We start from the raw sequence: 13,753 nt of genomic DNA, 5'->3' as shown, positions 1-13,753 counted from the left end.
GAGGGTGGTGAGTGTCTGGAACAAGCTGCCAGAGGTAGTAGTAGAGGTGGGTACAATTTTGTCTTTTAAAAAGCATTTAGACAGTTACATGGGTAAGATGGGTATAGAGGGATATGGGCCAAATGTGGGCAATTGGGACTAGTTTAGGGGTTGAAAAAAAGGGCGGCATGAATCGAAGGGCCCGTTTCCATGCTGTAAACCTCGATGACTCTATGTCAGCTCTGCGTATGCTCATGCGATGACCTTTACTGTTGCGAGTTACAAAAGACATTCAAGAGGATAATGAAAAACCTCTGGTCCTACCTGGAACTTTCTTAGCCCAGATGATCATGTGCACCAATTCCTTATCGGCCAGGTTTGTTAGCAGAGTCATCATGGACGCCTCGGTGAACGGCTTGCTGGGATCGTGTTCAGAGTAAACCATGGGTGGCTCGGCCTCCAACAGCATGCTGAGAATCTCATCCGATGTCATGGCCAGCAGCGAGCTCTGCTTGGCGTTCCTCTGGGCCGGGCTCAGGCTGCTGGTGGCTGGCCGGTTGGCGACCCCAGGACTTTTGATGACGTGATCCTTCTCGTCTTTCCTCCGCTTGTGTTTCAGCATCCTCCCGCCCCGCCGGTCCTTACGGATACCTGGCAATCAGAGAGAGGAAAGGTAAAAGCCAGCCTGCTCACACGACGAGGGTCTGCGTTAGTGAGTCAGAGTCCCGGGGCGTGATCATACCGGCCACACTCACACTGCCGCAAAGTCGGAGAATTTGGAGTCCAACTTCTAGATGTGACCTTTAAACCCATCTAACCTCTCGGGTGGATGTTTTGTTTTGACTTATTATTGTCACATGTATTAACATACGGTGAAAACTATTGTTTCTTGCGCGCTGTACAGACAAAACATATCGTTCATAGAGAAGGAAAGGAGAGGGTGCAGTATATAGCTAGGGTGTAGAGCAGCGGCCTCCAAACTCTTCAGTACGAGGGCCATATCATAATTCTACACATCTTCGCGGGCCAAAGAAAAAAATCAGTTCTATAAATGAATGAATAAAATTTATTGTATCCGGGCCGGATGTGACCCACCGCGGACCGGATGTGGCCCACGGGCAGTAGTTTGGAGACCCCTGGTGTAGAGGAAGATCAGCTTAATATACGGTAGGTCCATTCAAAAGTCTGACAGCAGCAGGGAAGAAGCTGTTCTTGAGTCGGTTGGTACGTGACCTCAAACTTTTGTATCTTTTTTCCGACGGAAGAAGGTGGAAGAGAGAATGTCTGGGGTGTGTGGGGTCCTTAATTATACTGGCTGCTTTGCCGAGGCAGAGGGAAGTGTAGACAGAGTCAATGGATGGGAGGCTGGTTTCAGTTTTGGACTGGGCTATGTTCACGACCCTTCGTAGTTTATTGCAGTTTTAGGCAGAGCAGGAGCCATACCAAGCTGTGATACAACCAGAAAGAATGCTTTCTATGGTGCATCTGTAAAAATTGGTTGTAAACTGTTTAGTTGGATGAGGAGCAGGAGAACTCTCCCTGGTGCAATGAACAACATTTATCCCACAATCAACATCACAGAAAAGCAGATAACTTGGTCATGATCACATTTTTCTGTTTGTCGGAGTTTGCTGTGCGCAAATTGGGTGCCGTCTTAGCTACTTTAGAATATGCTTCGAAAGTCCCACAAAAGCTGGGAAATCACTGAGACATCTGGAGGTCATGAACGGTTATGAATTCGAGTCTCTCTCACTCAGATTCGATCTTATTGCTCTACCTGCATTCCTCCTATCCTCCAGAAGGCGGACTCATGAGCACTCCCGAGACGGGAACAGCAGCCACTGACATGAAGTTCATGACCGAACAGAACGCCATGAGCACAATGACCTTTTAACCTCTTATCCTTCATCTTAACATCAGAAATAATTTAACTTAGCCCATGGCCTAAGGGCCTAACCTTCAAGTGAATAGCCAGTGTTGCTGCACTGACTCTTCAGAGATAACATCCCCGTAAGCTCTTTCCAACTCAAATGTTTCACCTGGAGAGAGGGAGACCTGGGATAAAGTCTACCCCTTCCCCAACTCTCTGGCTGGAATATTAATGTCTCGCCTGCCCCGGCTCGCAGAACGGAATTCTCCGTTGGCCTCAGGCGGGATTTTATGAGCCAGCGCCCAAGCGAGGTCGTAAATAGCAGTAACTGTGTCAAAGGTCAGCTTACTGAGCAGTGATATCAAAGCTAATATCCCACCGGATGGCAAGGAATCAACATGCCTGATTCTCTTTGGGATTCATGTTGGGCTCAATCAAACTAGGCCATTCTGAGAAAATAGGATGATGGGTACAGCCGGAGGCCATTCAGCCCCTCAAGCCGATTTATAGAAACTCTACACTGCAGAAGGAGGCCATTCGGCCCATCGAGTCTACACCAACAGTCCCACCCAGGCCCATCCCGGTAACCCCACATATTTAACCTGCTAATCCCCCTAACCTACACATCCCAAGACACTGAGGGACAACTTAGCATGGCCAATCCACCCAACCCGCACGTCTTTCGGACTGTGGGAGGAAACCGGAGCACCCGGAGGAAACCCACGCAGACACGGGGAGAATGTGCAAACTCCACGCAGACAGTGACCCAAGCCGGGAATCGAACCCGCGTCTTTGGCGCCGTGAGGCAGCAGTGCTAACCACTATTCTGCCATTCAGTTAGGTAATGGCTGGGTTATACCTCAGCTCCACTTAGTCCCCTTCCTTCCATATCCCTTGATATAATTACCCATCAAATCGCCATCAAGGGGTGGAGTTTTCATTTGGGGAATATTCTAACAGCCTAATGTTACAGATGAAAGTTTCCCTCGGAGGAGTTATGGAACGTCATTGTCTCAAAGCTAAGGGGTGGGCTTAAACCCCACTCCAGTAGCTAAGCTGAAACTTCACTGAGGGAGCTCTGCACTATAAGAGGCAAGGTCTTGTTGGCCCTCTCGGGTAGGCACTATTTGTTATTTTTTTATTAATGCCACAAGTAGGCTTACATTAACACTGCAATGAAGTTACTGTGAAAATCCCCTAGTCGCCACACTCCTGGCGCCTGTTCGGGTCCACTGAGGGAGAAATTAGCACCTAACCAGCACATCTTTCAGACTGTGGGAGGAAACCGGAGCACCCGGAGGGAACCCACACAGACACGGGAGAATGTGCAGCCTCCGCACAAACAGTGACCCAAGCCAGGAATCGAACCCGGGTCCCTGGCGTCGTGATGCAGCAGCGCTAACTACTGCGCCACCGTGCCGCTCTTAAATAGGGCCGGGAGGTTCGCTCAACCAACAACACCAATAACGAGTTATCTGCTCATTAATCTCAATGCAGCTTGTGGGATCTTGCTGTGCATACATTGGCTGCTGTGTTTCCCATGTTAGAACAGACACTGCACTTCAAGCGTAGTTCATTGGTTGTGAAGAGATTTGGGAATCCTTAGGTCCTGAAGGAAATGTGAGATTTTATTTTGGTACACAAGAAACAGGTTAATGATTTGATCGGGTAGTTAGGCAGCGGGCCTATACAATGGAGAAAATGTTACCAGAACAAATGTGTTCGACAATGGGCAGGTATTTAATAGGATAGAGGAGCAGGACATTGTTTAAGTACTTTGAGCATGTATAAATAGGGACCGCTGGAACACCAGAGGGTGTGAGGAGAGCACTGGGATTGACCAATGTCAATATACTCTATCAGTAAAGGAAAACTCTGGGTGGGCGCGATCTTACCCGCCGTTCACACCACGCTCCCGCTGCAGCAAGCTCGGAGAATTTGGCGGCCAGCCAAATCACCGTTCACTGCGGCGGAATGGGAAAATCCCACCGGCGTGAATGGTGGTAAGATGTGTCTTGACTTCTCCAACTGGCTTTGGTCCTTATTCACATTAAACAACCGTGCGCACACTCTAGTGCCACGAAAAATCTTTTCTCTTCCTCTTCCTGCATCTCCTAAATGCTGCAAACACTACGGCTACAGCAGAGATAGAGACAGGGATGCTCTCATCCCTGCTCCCACTGTTCGGATGTTCTTGGCCAACGTCCTCTGCGTTTCGAAGCCTGTGTGGGTGCTCTACAGGCAGTTCCTCCTGCACTGCACAAGAGCATAGAACATTACAGCGCAGTACAGGCCCTTCGGCCCTCAATGTTGCGTCGACCTGTGAAACCAATCTAAAGCCCATCTAATCTACACTATTCCAATATCATCCATATGTTTATCCAATGAGCATTTAAATGCCCTTAATGTTGGCGAGTCCACTACTGCTGCAGGCAGGGCATTCCACACCCTTACTACTCTCTGAGTAAAGAACCTACCTCTGACATCTGTCCTATATCTATCACCCCTCAATTTAAAGCTATGTCCCCTCGTGCTAGCCATCACTATCTGAGGAAAAAGGCTCTCACTGTCCACCCTATCTAATCCTCTGAACATCTTGTAGCCTCTATTAAGTCACCTCTTAACCTTCTTCTCTCTAACGAAAACAGCCTCAAGTCACCCAGCCTTTCCTCATAAGACCTTCCCACCATACCAGGCAACATCCTGGTAAATCTCCTTGGCACCCTTTCCAATGCTTCCGCATCCTTCCTATAATGCGGCGACCAGAACTGTACGCAATACTCCAAGTGCAGCCGCACTCGAGTTTTGTGCAGCTGCAACATGACATCATGGCTCCGAAACTCGATCCCTCTACCAATAAAAGCTAACACTCCGTACGCCTTCTTAACAACCCTATCAACCTGGGTGCCAACTTTCAGGGATCTATGCACATGGACACCGAGATCTCTCTGCTCATCCACACTACCAAGTATCTTACCATTAGCCCAGTACTCTGTATTCTTGTTACTCCTTCCAAAGTGAATCACCTCACACTTTTCCGCATTAAACTCCATTTGCCACCTCTCAGCCCAGCTCTGCAGCTTATCTATGTCCCTCTGTAACCTGCCACTTCCCTCCGCACTGTCTACAACTCCACCGACTTTAGTGTCATCCGCAAATTTACTAACCCATCCTTCTACGCCCTCATCTAGGTCATTTATAAAAATGACAAACAGCAGTGGCCCCAAAATAGATCCTTGCAGTACACCACTAGTAACTGAACTCCAGGATGAACATTTCCCATCAACCACCACCCTCTGTCTTCTTACAGCTAGCCAATTTCTGATCCAAACTGCTAAATCACCTTCAATCCCATGCTTCCGTATTTTCTGCAATAGCCTACCATGGGGAAACTTATCAAACGCTTTACTGAAATCCATATACACCACATCAACTGCTTTACCCTCATCCACCTCTTTGGTCACCTTCTCAAAGAACTCAATAAGGTTTGTGAGGCACGACCTACCTTTCACAAAACTGTATTGACTAACCCTAATCAAATTATTCCTTTCTAGGTGATTATAAATCCTACCTCTTATAATCCTTTCCAAAACTTTGCCCACAACAGAAGTAAGGCTCACTGGTTTATAATTACCAGGGTTGTCTCTACTCCCCTTCTTGAACAAGGGGACAACATTTGCTATCCTCCAGTCTTCTGGCACTGTTCCTGTAGACAATGATAATGTAAAGATCAAAGCCAAAGGCTCTGCAATCTCCTCTCTAGCCTCCCAGAGAATCCTAGGATAATTCCCATCCGGCCCAGGGGACTTATTTATTTTCACACTTTCCAGAATTGCTTACACCTCCTCCTTATGAACCTCAATCCCGTCTAGTCTAATAGCCTGTATCTCAGTATTCTCTTCAACCACATTGTCTTTTTCCTGTGTGAATACTGACGAAAAATATTCATTTAGCGCCTCTCCTATCTCTTCGGACTCCACGCACAACTTCCCACTACTGTCCTTGACTGGCCCTAATCTTACCCTAGTCATTCTTTTATTCCTGACATACCTATAGAAAGCTTTAGGGTTTTCCTTGATCCTACCTGCCAAAGACTTCTCATGTCCCCTCCTGGCAGACCCAGCCACTGGAAGAGGAGGCAGTGTGTGAGGTATTGGCCTCTGGTGGGGATGGGGTGTTGTAGAAACAGGTGAGAAGTGGAAAGCGCATTAAGCAAGTTCCCACCTCCACATTCCCTTTTCCCACTCCTGGCCCACTCACATTTTTGGGTGGATTTTCAATGGCGCACTGAAGGCCCACAGATCCATAGAATCCCTACAGTGCAGGAAGAGGCCACTCGGCCCATTGAGTCCACATTGACTCTCTGAAAGAGGACCTCCCCTCTGTCCTATCCCCATAACCCCGCACATCTACCACGGCCAATATACCCAATATACCTAACCCGCACATTTTTGGACACTGAGGGGCAATTTAGTATGGCCAATCCACCTAACCTGCACACCTTTGGACACTAAGGGGCAATTTAGCATGGCCAATCCATCTAACCTGCACATCTTTGGACTGTGGGAGGAAACCGGAGCACCCGGAGGAAACCCACGCAGATACGGGGAGAATGTGCAAACCCCACACAGACAGTGACCCGAGGCCAGGACTGGAGGATCCTGCCACTGGCCAGTGGGCTCTGCTGCTGCACGACACGGGGTGGGGAGGGGGTCAGAAAATCTTCCACCAAGGAAGACCTGCATTTATATAGCACCTTTCGCAACCACAGCATGTCCCAAAGCATTTTACCTGCCAACACAGTGCTTTTCTTTTTAGGTGTGGCGACCCAATTTGTGCACAGCAAGATCCCACAAACAGAGCAACGAGATAACGATCAGGGTAGTCTGTTTTCGCGATGTTGGTTGAAGGATAAGCGTTGGCCGGGAGGGTCTCTGCCGCTCTCTCTCGGAATAGCGCCTTGGGATCTTTTACCCCACCCTGAGAAGTTTCATCCAAAAGGCAGCATCTCTGGCAGCGCAGCACTCCTTCAGTGCTGAACTAAAGTGCAAAGCGGAACAGGAATAAGAGTAATGGGAATGAGAGGAGCACAGATAAAAGATAGGACAGGCAGAGGGGAGGGAGCAGAGAAGCAGAGCGCAGGTAAGTGGCGGTGGGGGGGGCTTGGGGGCAATCACCAGAATTTATAGATAGAGGGGTAGAAGAAGGGAAGAGGAGGGGGGGAAATACCTCACTGTTGGGAAATGTCAGCTCAAATGTAAGGGGGGTGGGGGAGGTTTCACAGGAAGAGGAGGGGCACAACTATCCATTGACTCTGTCTACACTTCCTGCTGCCTCGGAAAAGCAGCCAGCATAATTAAGGACCCCACGCACCCCAGACATTCTCTCTCCCACCTTCTTCCGTCGGGAAAAAGATACAAAAGTCTGAGGTCACGTACCAACCGACTCAAGAACAGCTTCTTCCCTGCTGCTGTCAGACTTTTGAACGGACCTACCTCGCATTAAGCTGATCTTTCTCTGCACCCTAGCTATGACTGTAACACTACATTCTGCACTCTCTCCTTTCCTTCTCTATGAACTGTATGCTTTATCTGTATAACGTGCAAGGAACAATATTTTTCACCATATTTCAATACATGTGACAATAATAAATCAAATCAAAAACATCTAAGGAACAAGTGGCTTGTCTTTTTTGTGTCCAAATCTCCAGAGATGCACTCACTGCCCTTTTAACTCGGAGGTGAGATTTGCCAACTGAGTTACAGCACGGTGGTACAGTGGTTAGCACTGCTGCCTCACAGCGCCAGGGACCCGGGTTCAATTCTAACCTTGGCTGACTGTGCGGAGGCTGCACGTTCCCCCCGTGTCTGCATGCGTTTCCTCCGGGTGCTCCAGTTTCGATCCACAACCTCAAGTTTGCCATGCTAAATTCTCCCTCAATGTACCCGAACAGGCGTCGGTCGGAGTGTGGCGACTTGGAGATTTTCACAGCAACTTCATTGCGGTGTTAATGTAAGCCTATTTGTGGCACTCATATATTTTTTGAAAGAGCTGACATTTCATTGATTTGGCACCTTTCATGACGGTCAGACGTCTCAAAGCTTTACGGACAGTGTGATACTTTTGAAGTGTGGTCAAGATGTGATGTCGGAAATACAGCTCCAGATGTACAGGTTGGTAAATCACCCTCTCCATACACTACATTTCAGTAAACCCATCTCCTCACCAACCCCCAAGCCAATGGTTCAGTGCGAAGCTATTGCCAATAACTAACAAACATCCTGAGGTCAAGTCATTGTTTACTTCCCGAGCCTGGCCTTGGACATTTCCCTCAGTCACTTGTATCGACTCACCACAAGCTACCCTTGGGTCTTGAAGACTCATGTGGCAAATCACTGAGTTACCACTTAACCCATACTGGTTTCTCGGGAATGTCGAAACTCTCTCGTTTTCTTTTGCCTATCGGGTGCTCCTTCAGCGCTATTTCATGTCGAAGCCATTTTCCTTTCAGCTTCCTTGACTCAGGGTTGCTTTTCATAGAATTCCTTCGCACCTGTGACCTCTGCCACCTAGAAGGGCCAAGGCTGCAGTGCCGAGTTCAGGGAAATGGTCAACACCTCATAAGTAAATAAAGAAAGGAATGCATTTACATAGCCACTTTCCTGACCTCCACCTAGCTGCCAATGAAATAATTGTCGAAGTGCATTCGCTCTTGTGATATCGGTAGCACGGTGGCACAGTGGTTAGCACTGCTGCCTCACAGTGCCAGGGACCCGGGTTCCATTCCCGGCTTGGGTCACTACCTGCGTGGAGTTTGCATGTTCTCCCCATGTCTGCATGGGTTTCCTCCAGGTGTGCCCGTTCTCCCCTCCACTGTCCAAAGATGTGCAGATTAGGTGGATTAGGTGGCTAAATTGCCCCTTAGTGTAGGGGGACTAGCGGGATAATTACATGGAGTTACAGGGATAGGGTCGGGGTGGGGTTTTTTTATTCATTCGTGGGACATGGGCGTCGCTGGCCAGCATTTATTGCCCATCCCTAGTTGCCCTTGTGAAGGTGGTGGTGAGCTGCCTTCTTGAATCGCTGCAGTCCATGTTCTGTTATCGATGCAGGCTCGATGGGCCGAATGGCCTCCTCCTGCATTGTAGGGATTCTATGATTCTATGACAATCAGCTGGAAAGGCCAGGGCTGTTTCCGTGGAGAGGTAAAGATTAAGGAGGGGGAACTTGATCGAGCTGTTCAAAGTGTGGCACGGCGGCACAGTGGTTAGCACTGCGGCCTCACAGCCCCAAGAACTCGGGTTCGATTCCGGCCTTGGGTGACCGTGGAGGGATTCTAGAGTGAAACCATGAGGGGTCTGCGCGGGGTGGGCAGACAGGAAGAAACCGTAGCCCTCGGCAGAGGGTAGAGAGTCAGAGGTGATTGCCAAAAGAAGCAAAGAGGTCACGAGGAAAAACCCTTACTGCGCAGCGAGTGGTTGGGATAGGGAAAGCAACGCCTGAGAGTGTGGTGGGGGCTGAGTCAGCTGAGGCTTTCGAAAGAGCATTAGAATTATTATCAGAGGAGGGAAGGTTTGCGGAACGATGGGGGGGAAAGTTGGGAGAGTAAGGATTTGCTCCTGCAAAGATTTGGCAAACCTACATGTGAATTCGGAACCAGAGTAGGCCACTCATAAGAACATAAGAACATAAGAAATAGGAGCAGGAGTAGGCCATCTAGCCCCTCGAGCCTGCCCCGCCATTCAATAAGATCATGGCTGATCTGAAGTGGATCAGTTCCACTTACCCGCCTGATCCCCATAACCCCTAATTCCCTTACCGATCAGGAATCCATCTATCCGTGATTTAAACATATTCAACGAGGTAGCCTCCACCACTTCAGTGGGCAGAGAATTCCAGAGATTCACCACCCTCTGAGAGAAGAAGTTCCTCCTCAACTCTGTCCTAAACTGACCCCCCTTTATTTTGAGGCTGTGCCCTCTAGTTCTAGCTTCTTTTCTAAGTGGAAAGAATCTCTCCACCTCTACCCTATCCAGCCCCTTCATTATCTTATAGGTCTCTATAAGATCCCCCCTCAGCCTTCTAAATTCCAACGAATACAAACCCAATCTGCTCAGTCTCTCCTCATAATCAACACCCCTCATCTCTGGTATCAACCTGGTGAACCTTCTCTGCACTCCCTCCAAGGCCAATATATCCTTCCGCAAATAAGGGGACCAATACTGCACACAGTATTCCAGCTGCGGTCTCATCAATGCCCTGTACAGATGCAGCAAGACATCTCTGCTTTTATATTCTATCCCCCTTGCGATATAGGCCAACATCCCATTTGCCTTCTTGATCACCTGTTGCACCTGCAGACTGGTTTTTTGCGTCCGAGTGGGGTCATGCTCCTTGTGCATGACCCCACTCGGTCCCTCGGGCCTGCTCTGCCATTCAGTAAGATCATGGCTGATCCAATTGTAACCTCGACCCCCCCAATAACCTTTCACCCCCTTGTTAGTCAAGAATCTATCTCACTCTGCCATTAAAATATTCAAAGACTCTGCTTTGAGGAAGAGAGTTCCAGAGACTCACCACCCTCTGAGAGGAAGAAATTCTCCTTGCCTCCATTTTAAATGGGCGACCCCTTATTTTTAAACCGTGACCCCCCCTTCATTTCTAGATTCTCTCACAAGAGGAAACATCCTCTCCACATCCACCCTGTCAATATCCCTCGGACTGTTAAACGTTCCGATCAAGTCGCCTCTTATATGACAGACAGAATGGCTTTCTCCTGTACCACAACTCCGCTACCAAGCTATGCTTCTTCCATCACTTCTGTGCAGTAAACAACAATGGAATTTAAGACCAGAAATCTGTCTTGGTGATGTTGGTTGAGGGATAAATATTAACAAGGACACCGACAAGTACTTCCTTGTTCTTCTTCAAATTAGAAACATAGAAACTAGAAGCAGGAGTAGACCATTCAGCCCTTCGTGCCTGCTCCACCATTCATTTTGATCATGGCTAATCATCAAATTCAATATCCTGATCCCCCCTTCCCCCCCATATCCCTTGATCCCTTTATCCCCAAGAACTTTATCTAATTTCTTCTTGAAATCAAACATTATGGCCTCAACTACTTTCTGTGGTAGTGAATTCCACACATTCACCACCCTCTGGGTGAAGAAATTTCTCCTCACCTCAGTTCTAAAAGGTTTACCCCTTATCCTCAAACTATGACCCCCAGTTCTGGACTCCCCCCACCATCGGGAACATTCTTTCTGAATCTACCTTGTCTAACTCTGTTCGAATTTTATAAGTTTCTATGAGATCCCCTCTCACTCTTCTAAACTCCACTGAATATAATCCTAACCGATTTAGTCTCTCCTCATATGACAGACCTGCCATCCCTGGGCAGCACGGTGGCAGAATGGTTAGCACTACTGCTTCACAATGCCAGGGACCTGGGTTCAATTCCCGGCTTGGGTCACTGGCTGTGTGGAGTCTGCACGTTCTCCCCATGTCTGCATGGGTTTTCTCTGGGTGCTCCGGTTTCCTCCTACACTCCAAAAGACGTGCTGGTTAGGCGCATTGGCCATGCTAAATTCTCCCTCAAAATACCTGGCCTGGAGTGCGGCAGCTAGGGAATTTTCACAGTAACTTCGTTGCAGTAAACCTACTTGTGACATTAATAAATTTTTTAAAAGGAATCAGCCTGGTAAACCTTCGCTGAATTTCCTCTATAGCAAAGGTCAAAGATATGCTGGTTAGGTGGATTGGTCATGCTAAATTGTCCCTTAGTGTCAGGAGGACTAACTAGGGTAAATGCATGGGGTTATGGAGATAGGGCCTGGGTGGGATTGTAGTCGGTGCAGACTCAATGGGCCAAATGGCCTCCTTCTGCACTGTTGGGTACCGTAGTGTGGCGACTAGGGGATTTTCGCAGTAACTTCATTGCGGTGTTAATGTAAGCCTTACTTGTGATTAATAAATAAATAAACTTTAAATTTTAAATTTCCTCAGATAAAGACACCAAAAATGGAGTTTGGGGATTTGGGTTGGCAGGGGGGGCGGGGGGTGCGTTGGGGGTGCTGGTCTTTTCTTGGGGACTGGGGGAGCGGTCAGTGGAGGGGAGGCGTGTGGAGGAGGGTGGGTTGTTGGCCCAAGCCTCGACAAGACCAACTGGGCAGAGACGTCAGATCTCCCGATACTGCGGACCTGCCAGGTACAAGTTGTGCCCACAATGGAGGGTGTGTTTGCTGGGATCTGGGCCAGTGCAGCTTTGGCCCCAGTGCATTCAACAATTCAGCTGTACTGAGAGCAGAATTCACACGTATCTGTTCACTTTATCAGTGCCCGGGAACATGGGTGGGCCGGTTTTGAGTACACCACACCTGGTGTACCGGCAGTGTGGACTGCTGTGTACATGTTCCAGGTTACAGTATCGTGTTTCTAATCACTCGTGTTTCTGTTTAACACAATCCACGGTTCTGATCTTCACAGTTCAATTACTTCTGAGTAAGTAAGCTGTCCAATGGGCAGAGCATTCAGTAAACAACACAATTTACTCCAGGTTAATCCTTTGATTTCTATTTCAACTCAAAACAAGAATGTTCAGCCTCTTTTTTTTTTCAATCTGTTCCGTGACTCATTTTATACTTCACGGACGATCGTCATTGTGATTGATGGATTGATTTTTAAAATCTTACAAAGAACAAAAACGTGTTACTGAGCCAGCTGGCGATTGCCTTTGACTGTCCCTCAATTCGTGGATGACGGCTGCTCTGGGGGGAGGGGGGGGGGGGGGGTTGTGCGTTCCTGCCGTGGGTCTTCATGTGCTGGGGGTGGCACGGTGGCACAGTGGTTCGCACCGCTGCCTCACAGCGCCAGGGACCCGGGTTCATTTCCGGCCTCGGGTCACTGTCTGTGCGGAGTTTGCACGTTCTCCCCCGTGTCTGCGTGGGTTTCCTCCGGGTGCTCCAGTTTCCTCCCACAGTCCAAAAGATGTGCCGGTTAGGTTGACTGGCCGTGCTAAATTGCCCCTTAATGTCAGGGGGATTAGCAGGGTAAATATGTGGGGTTATGGGGATAGGGCCTGGGTGGGATTGTGATCAGAGCAGACTCGATGGGCCGAATGGCCTCCTTCTGCACTGTAGGGATTCTGTGATTCTATGACTGAACATCTTGACCCGGAGATCTTTGGGCACATGAAGCAGGGCATCGCATAAATTAATGGGATCCGGATTGAGTGATACAGACATCACTTAGTCTTTACTCCTAATGATGACATAATCCAGTCAATGCTTTGATCTAGGATGTCTCCAGGTTGATTTGCAGTAGACGTGACATGTGTATATATATTGTATGTTGGGGTTTGGAGTGCGGACTGCCCCTTTAAGAGTGCGGGTCAGGTGACCCCTAGGCAATTAGCTCCTCCTTGTGTGAGACCCAGTTGTGCAATCTGAGATCTGACATCAATGAGTGCACACCTTCAATAAAGTGTTTCAGTGACCAAGCATACCTCGTGATTCTTTATGCTCCTCAGTCCAACGGGGCATACGTAATAATAACAATGGCCTAGAGGTAATATCGCTGGATTATTAATCCAGAAACTCAGCTAACATTCTGGGGACTCGGGTTCAAATCCCGCCACGGCAGGTGATGGAATTTGAATTTAATCAAAGGTATCTGGAATTAAGAATCTACTGATGACCATGAAACCATTGTCAATTGTCGGAAAAACCCATCTGGTTCACTAATGCCCTTTAGGGAAGGAAATCTGCCGTCCTTACCTGGTCTGGCCTACATGTGGCTCCAGAGCCACAGCAATGTGGTTGACTCTCAACTGTCCTCTGGCAACTATAGATGGGCAATAAATGCTGGCCCAGCCAACGACGCCCATGTGCCAGGAATGAATTT

The 13,753-nt window shown here is 48.4% G+C and overlaps 1 protein-coding gene across 9 annotated transcripts in view; it reads right to left on the bottom strand.

The window, feature by feature from the left end:
- esr1 (estrogen receptor 1) overlaps positions 1-13,753 on the bottom strand; it is an 887,250-nt gene that overhangs the window by 774,350 nt on the left and 99,147 nt on the right. For all 9 annotated transcript variants that reach the window (XM_078230315.1, XM_078230313.1, XM_078230309.1 and 6 more), the window contains exon 4: positions 304-630. In XM_078230315.1, the coding sequence (XP_078086441.1) occupies positions 304-630 (327 nt within the window). The remainder of the gene's footprint in view (positions 1-303; positions 631-13,753) is intronic.

The sequence above is a fragment of the Mustelus asterias genome, chromosome 15 (assembly GCF_964213995.1).
Source record: "Mustelus asterias chromosome 15, sMusAst1.hap1.1, whole genome shotgun sequence".
Classification (NCBI taxonomy): domain Eukaryota; kingdom Metazoa; phylum Chordata; class Chondrichthyes; order Carcharhiniformes; family Triakidae; genus Mustelus; species Mustelus asterias.
This window is presented reverse-complemented; position numbering and strand designations above follow the sequence as displayed.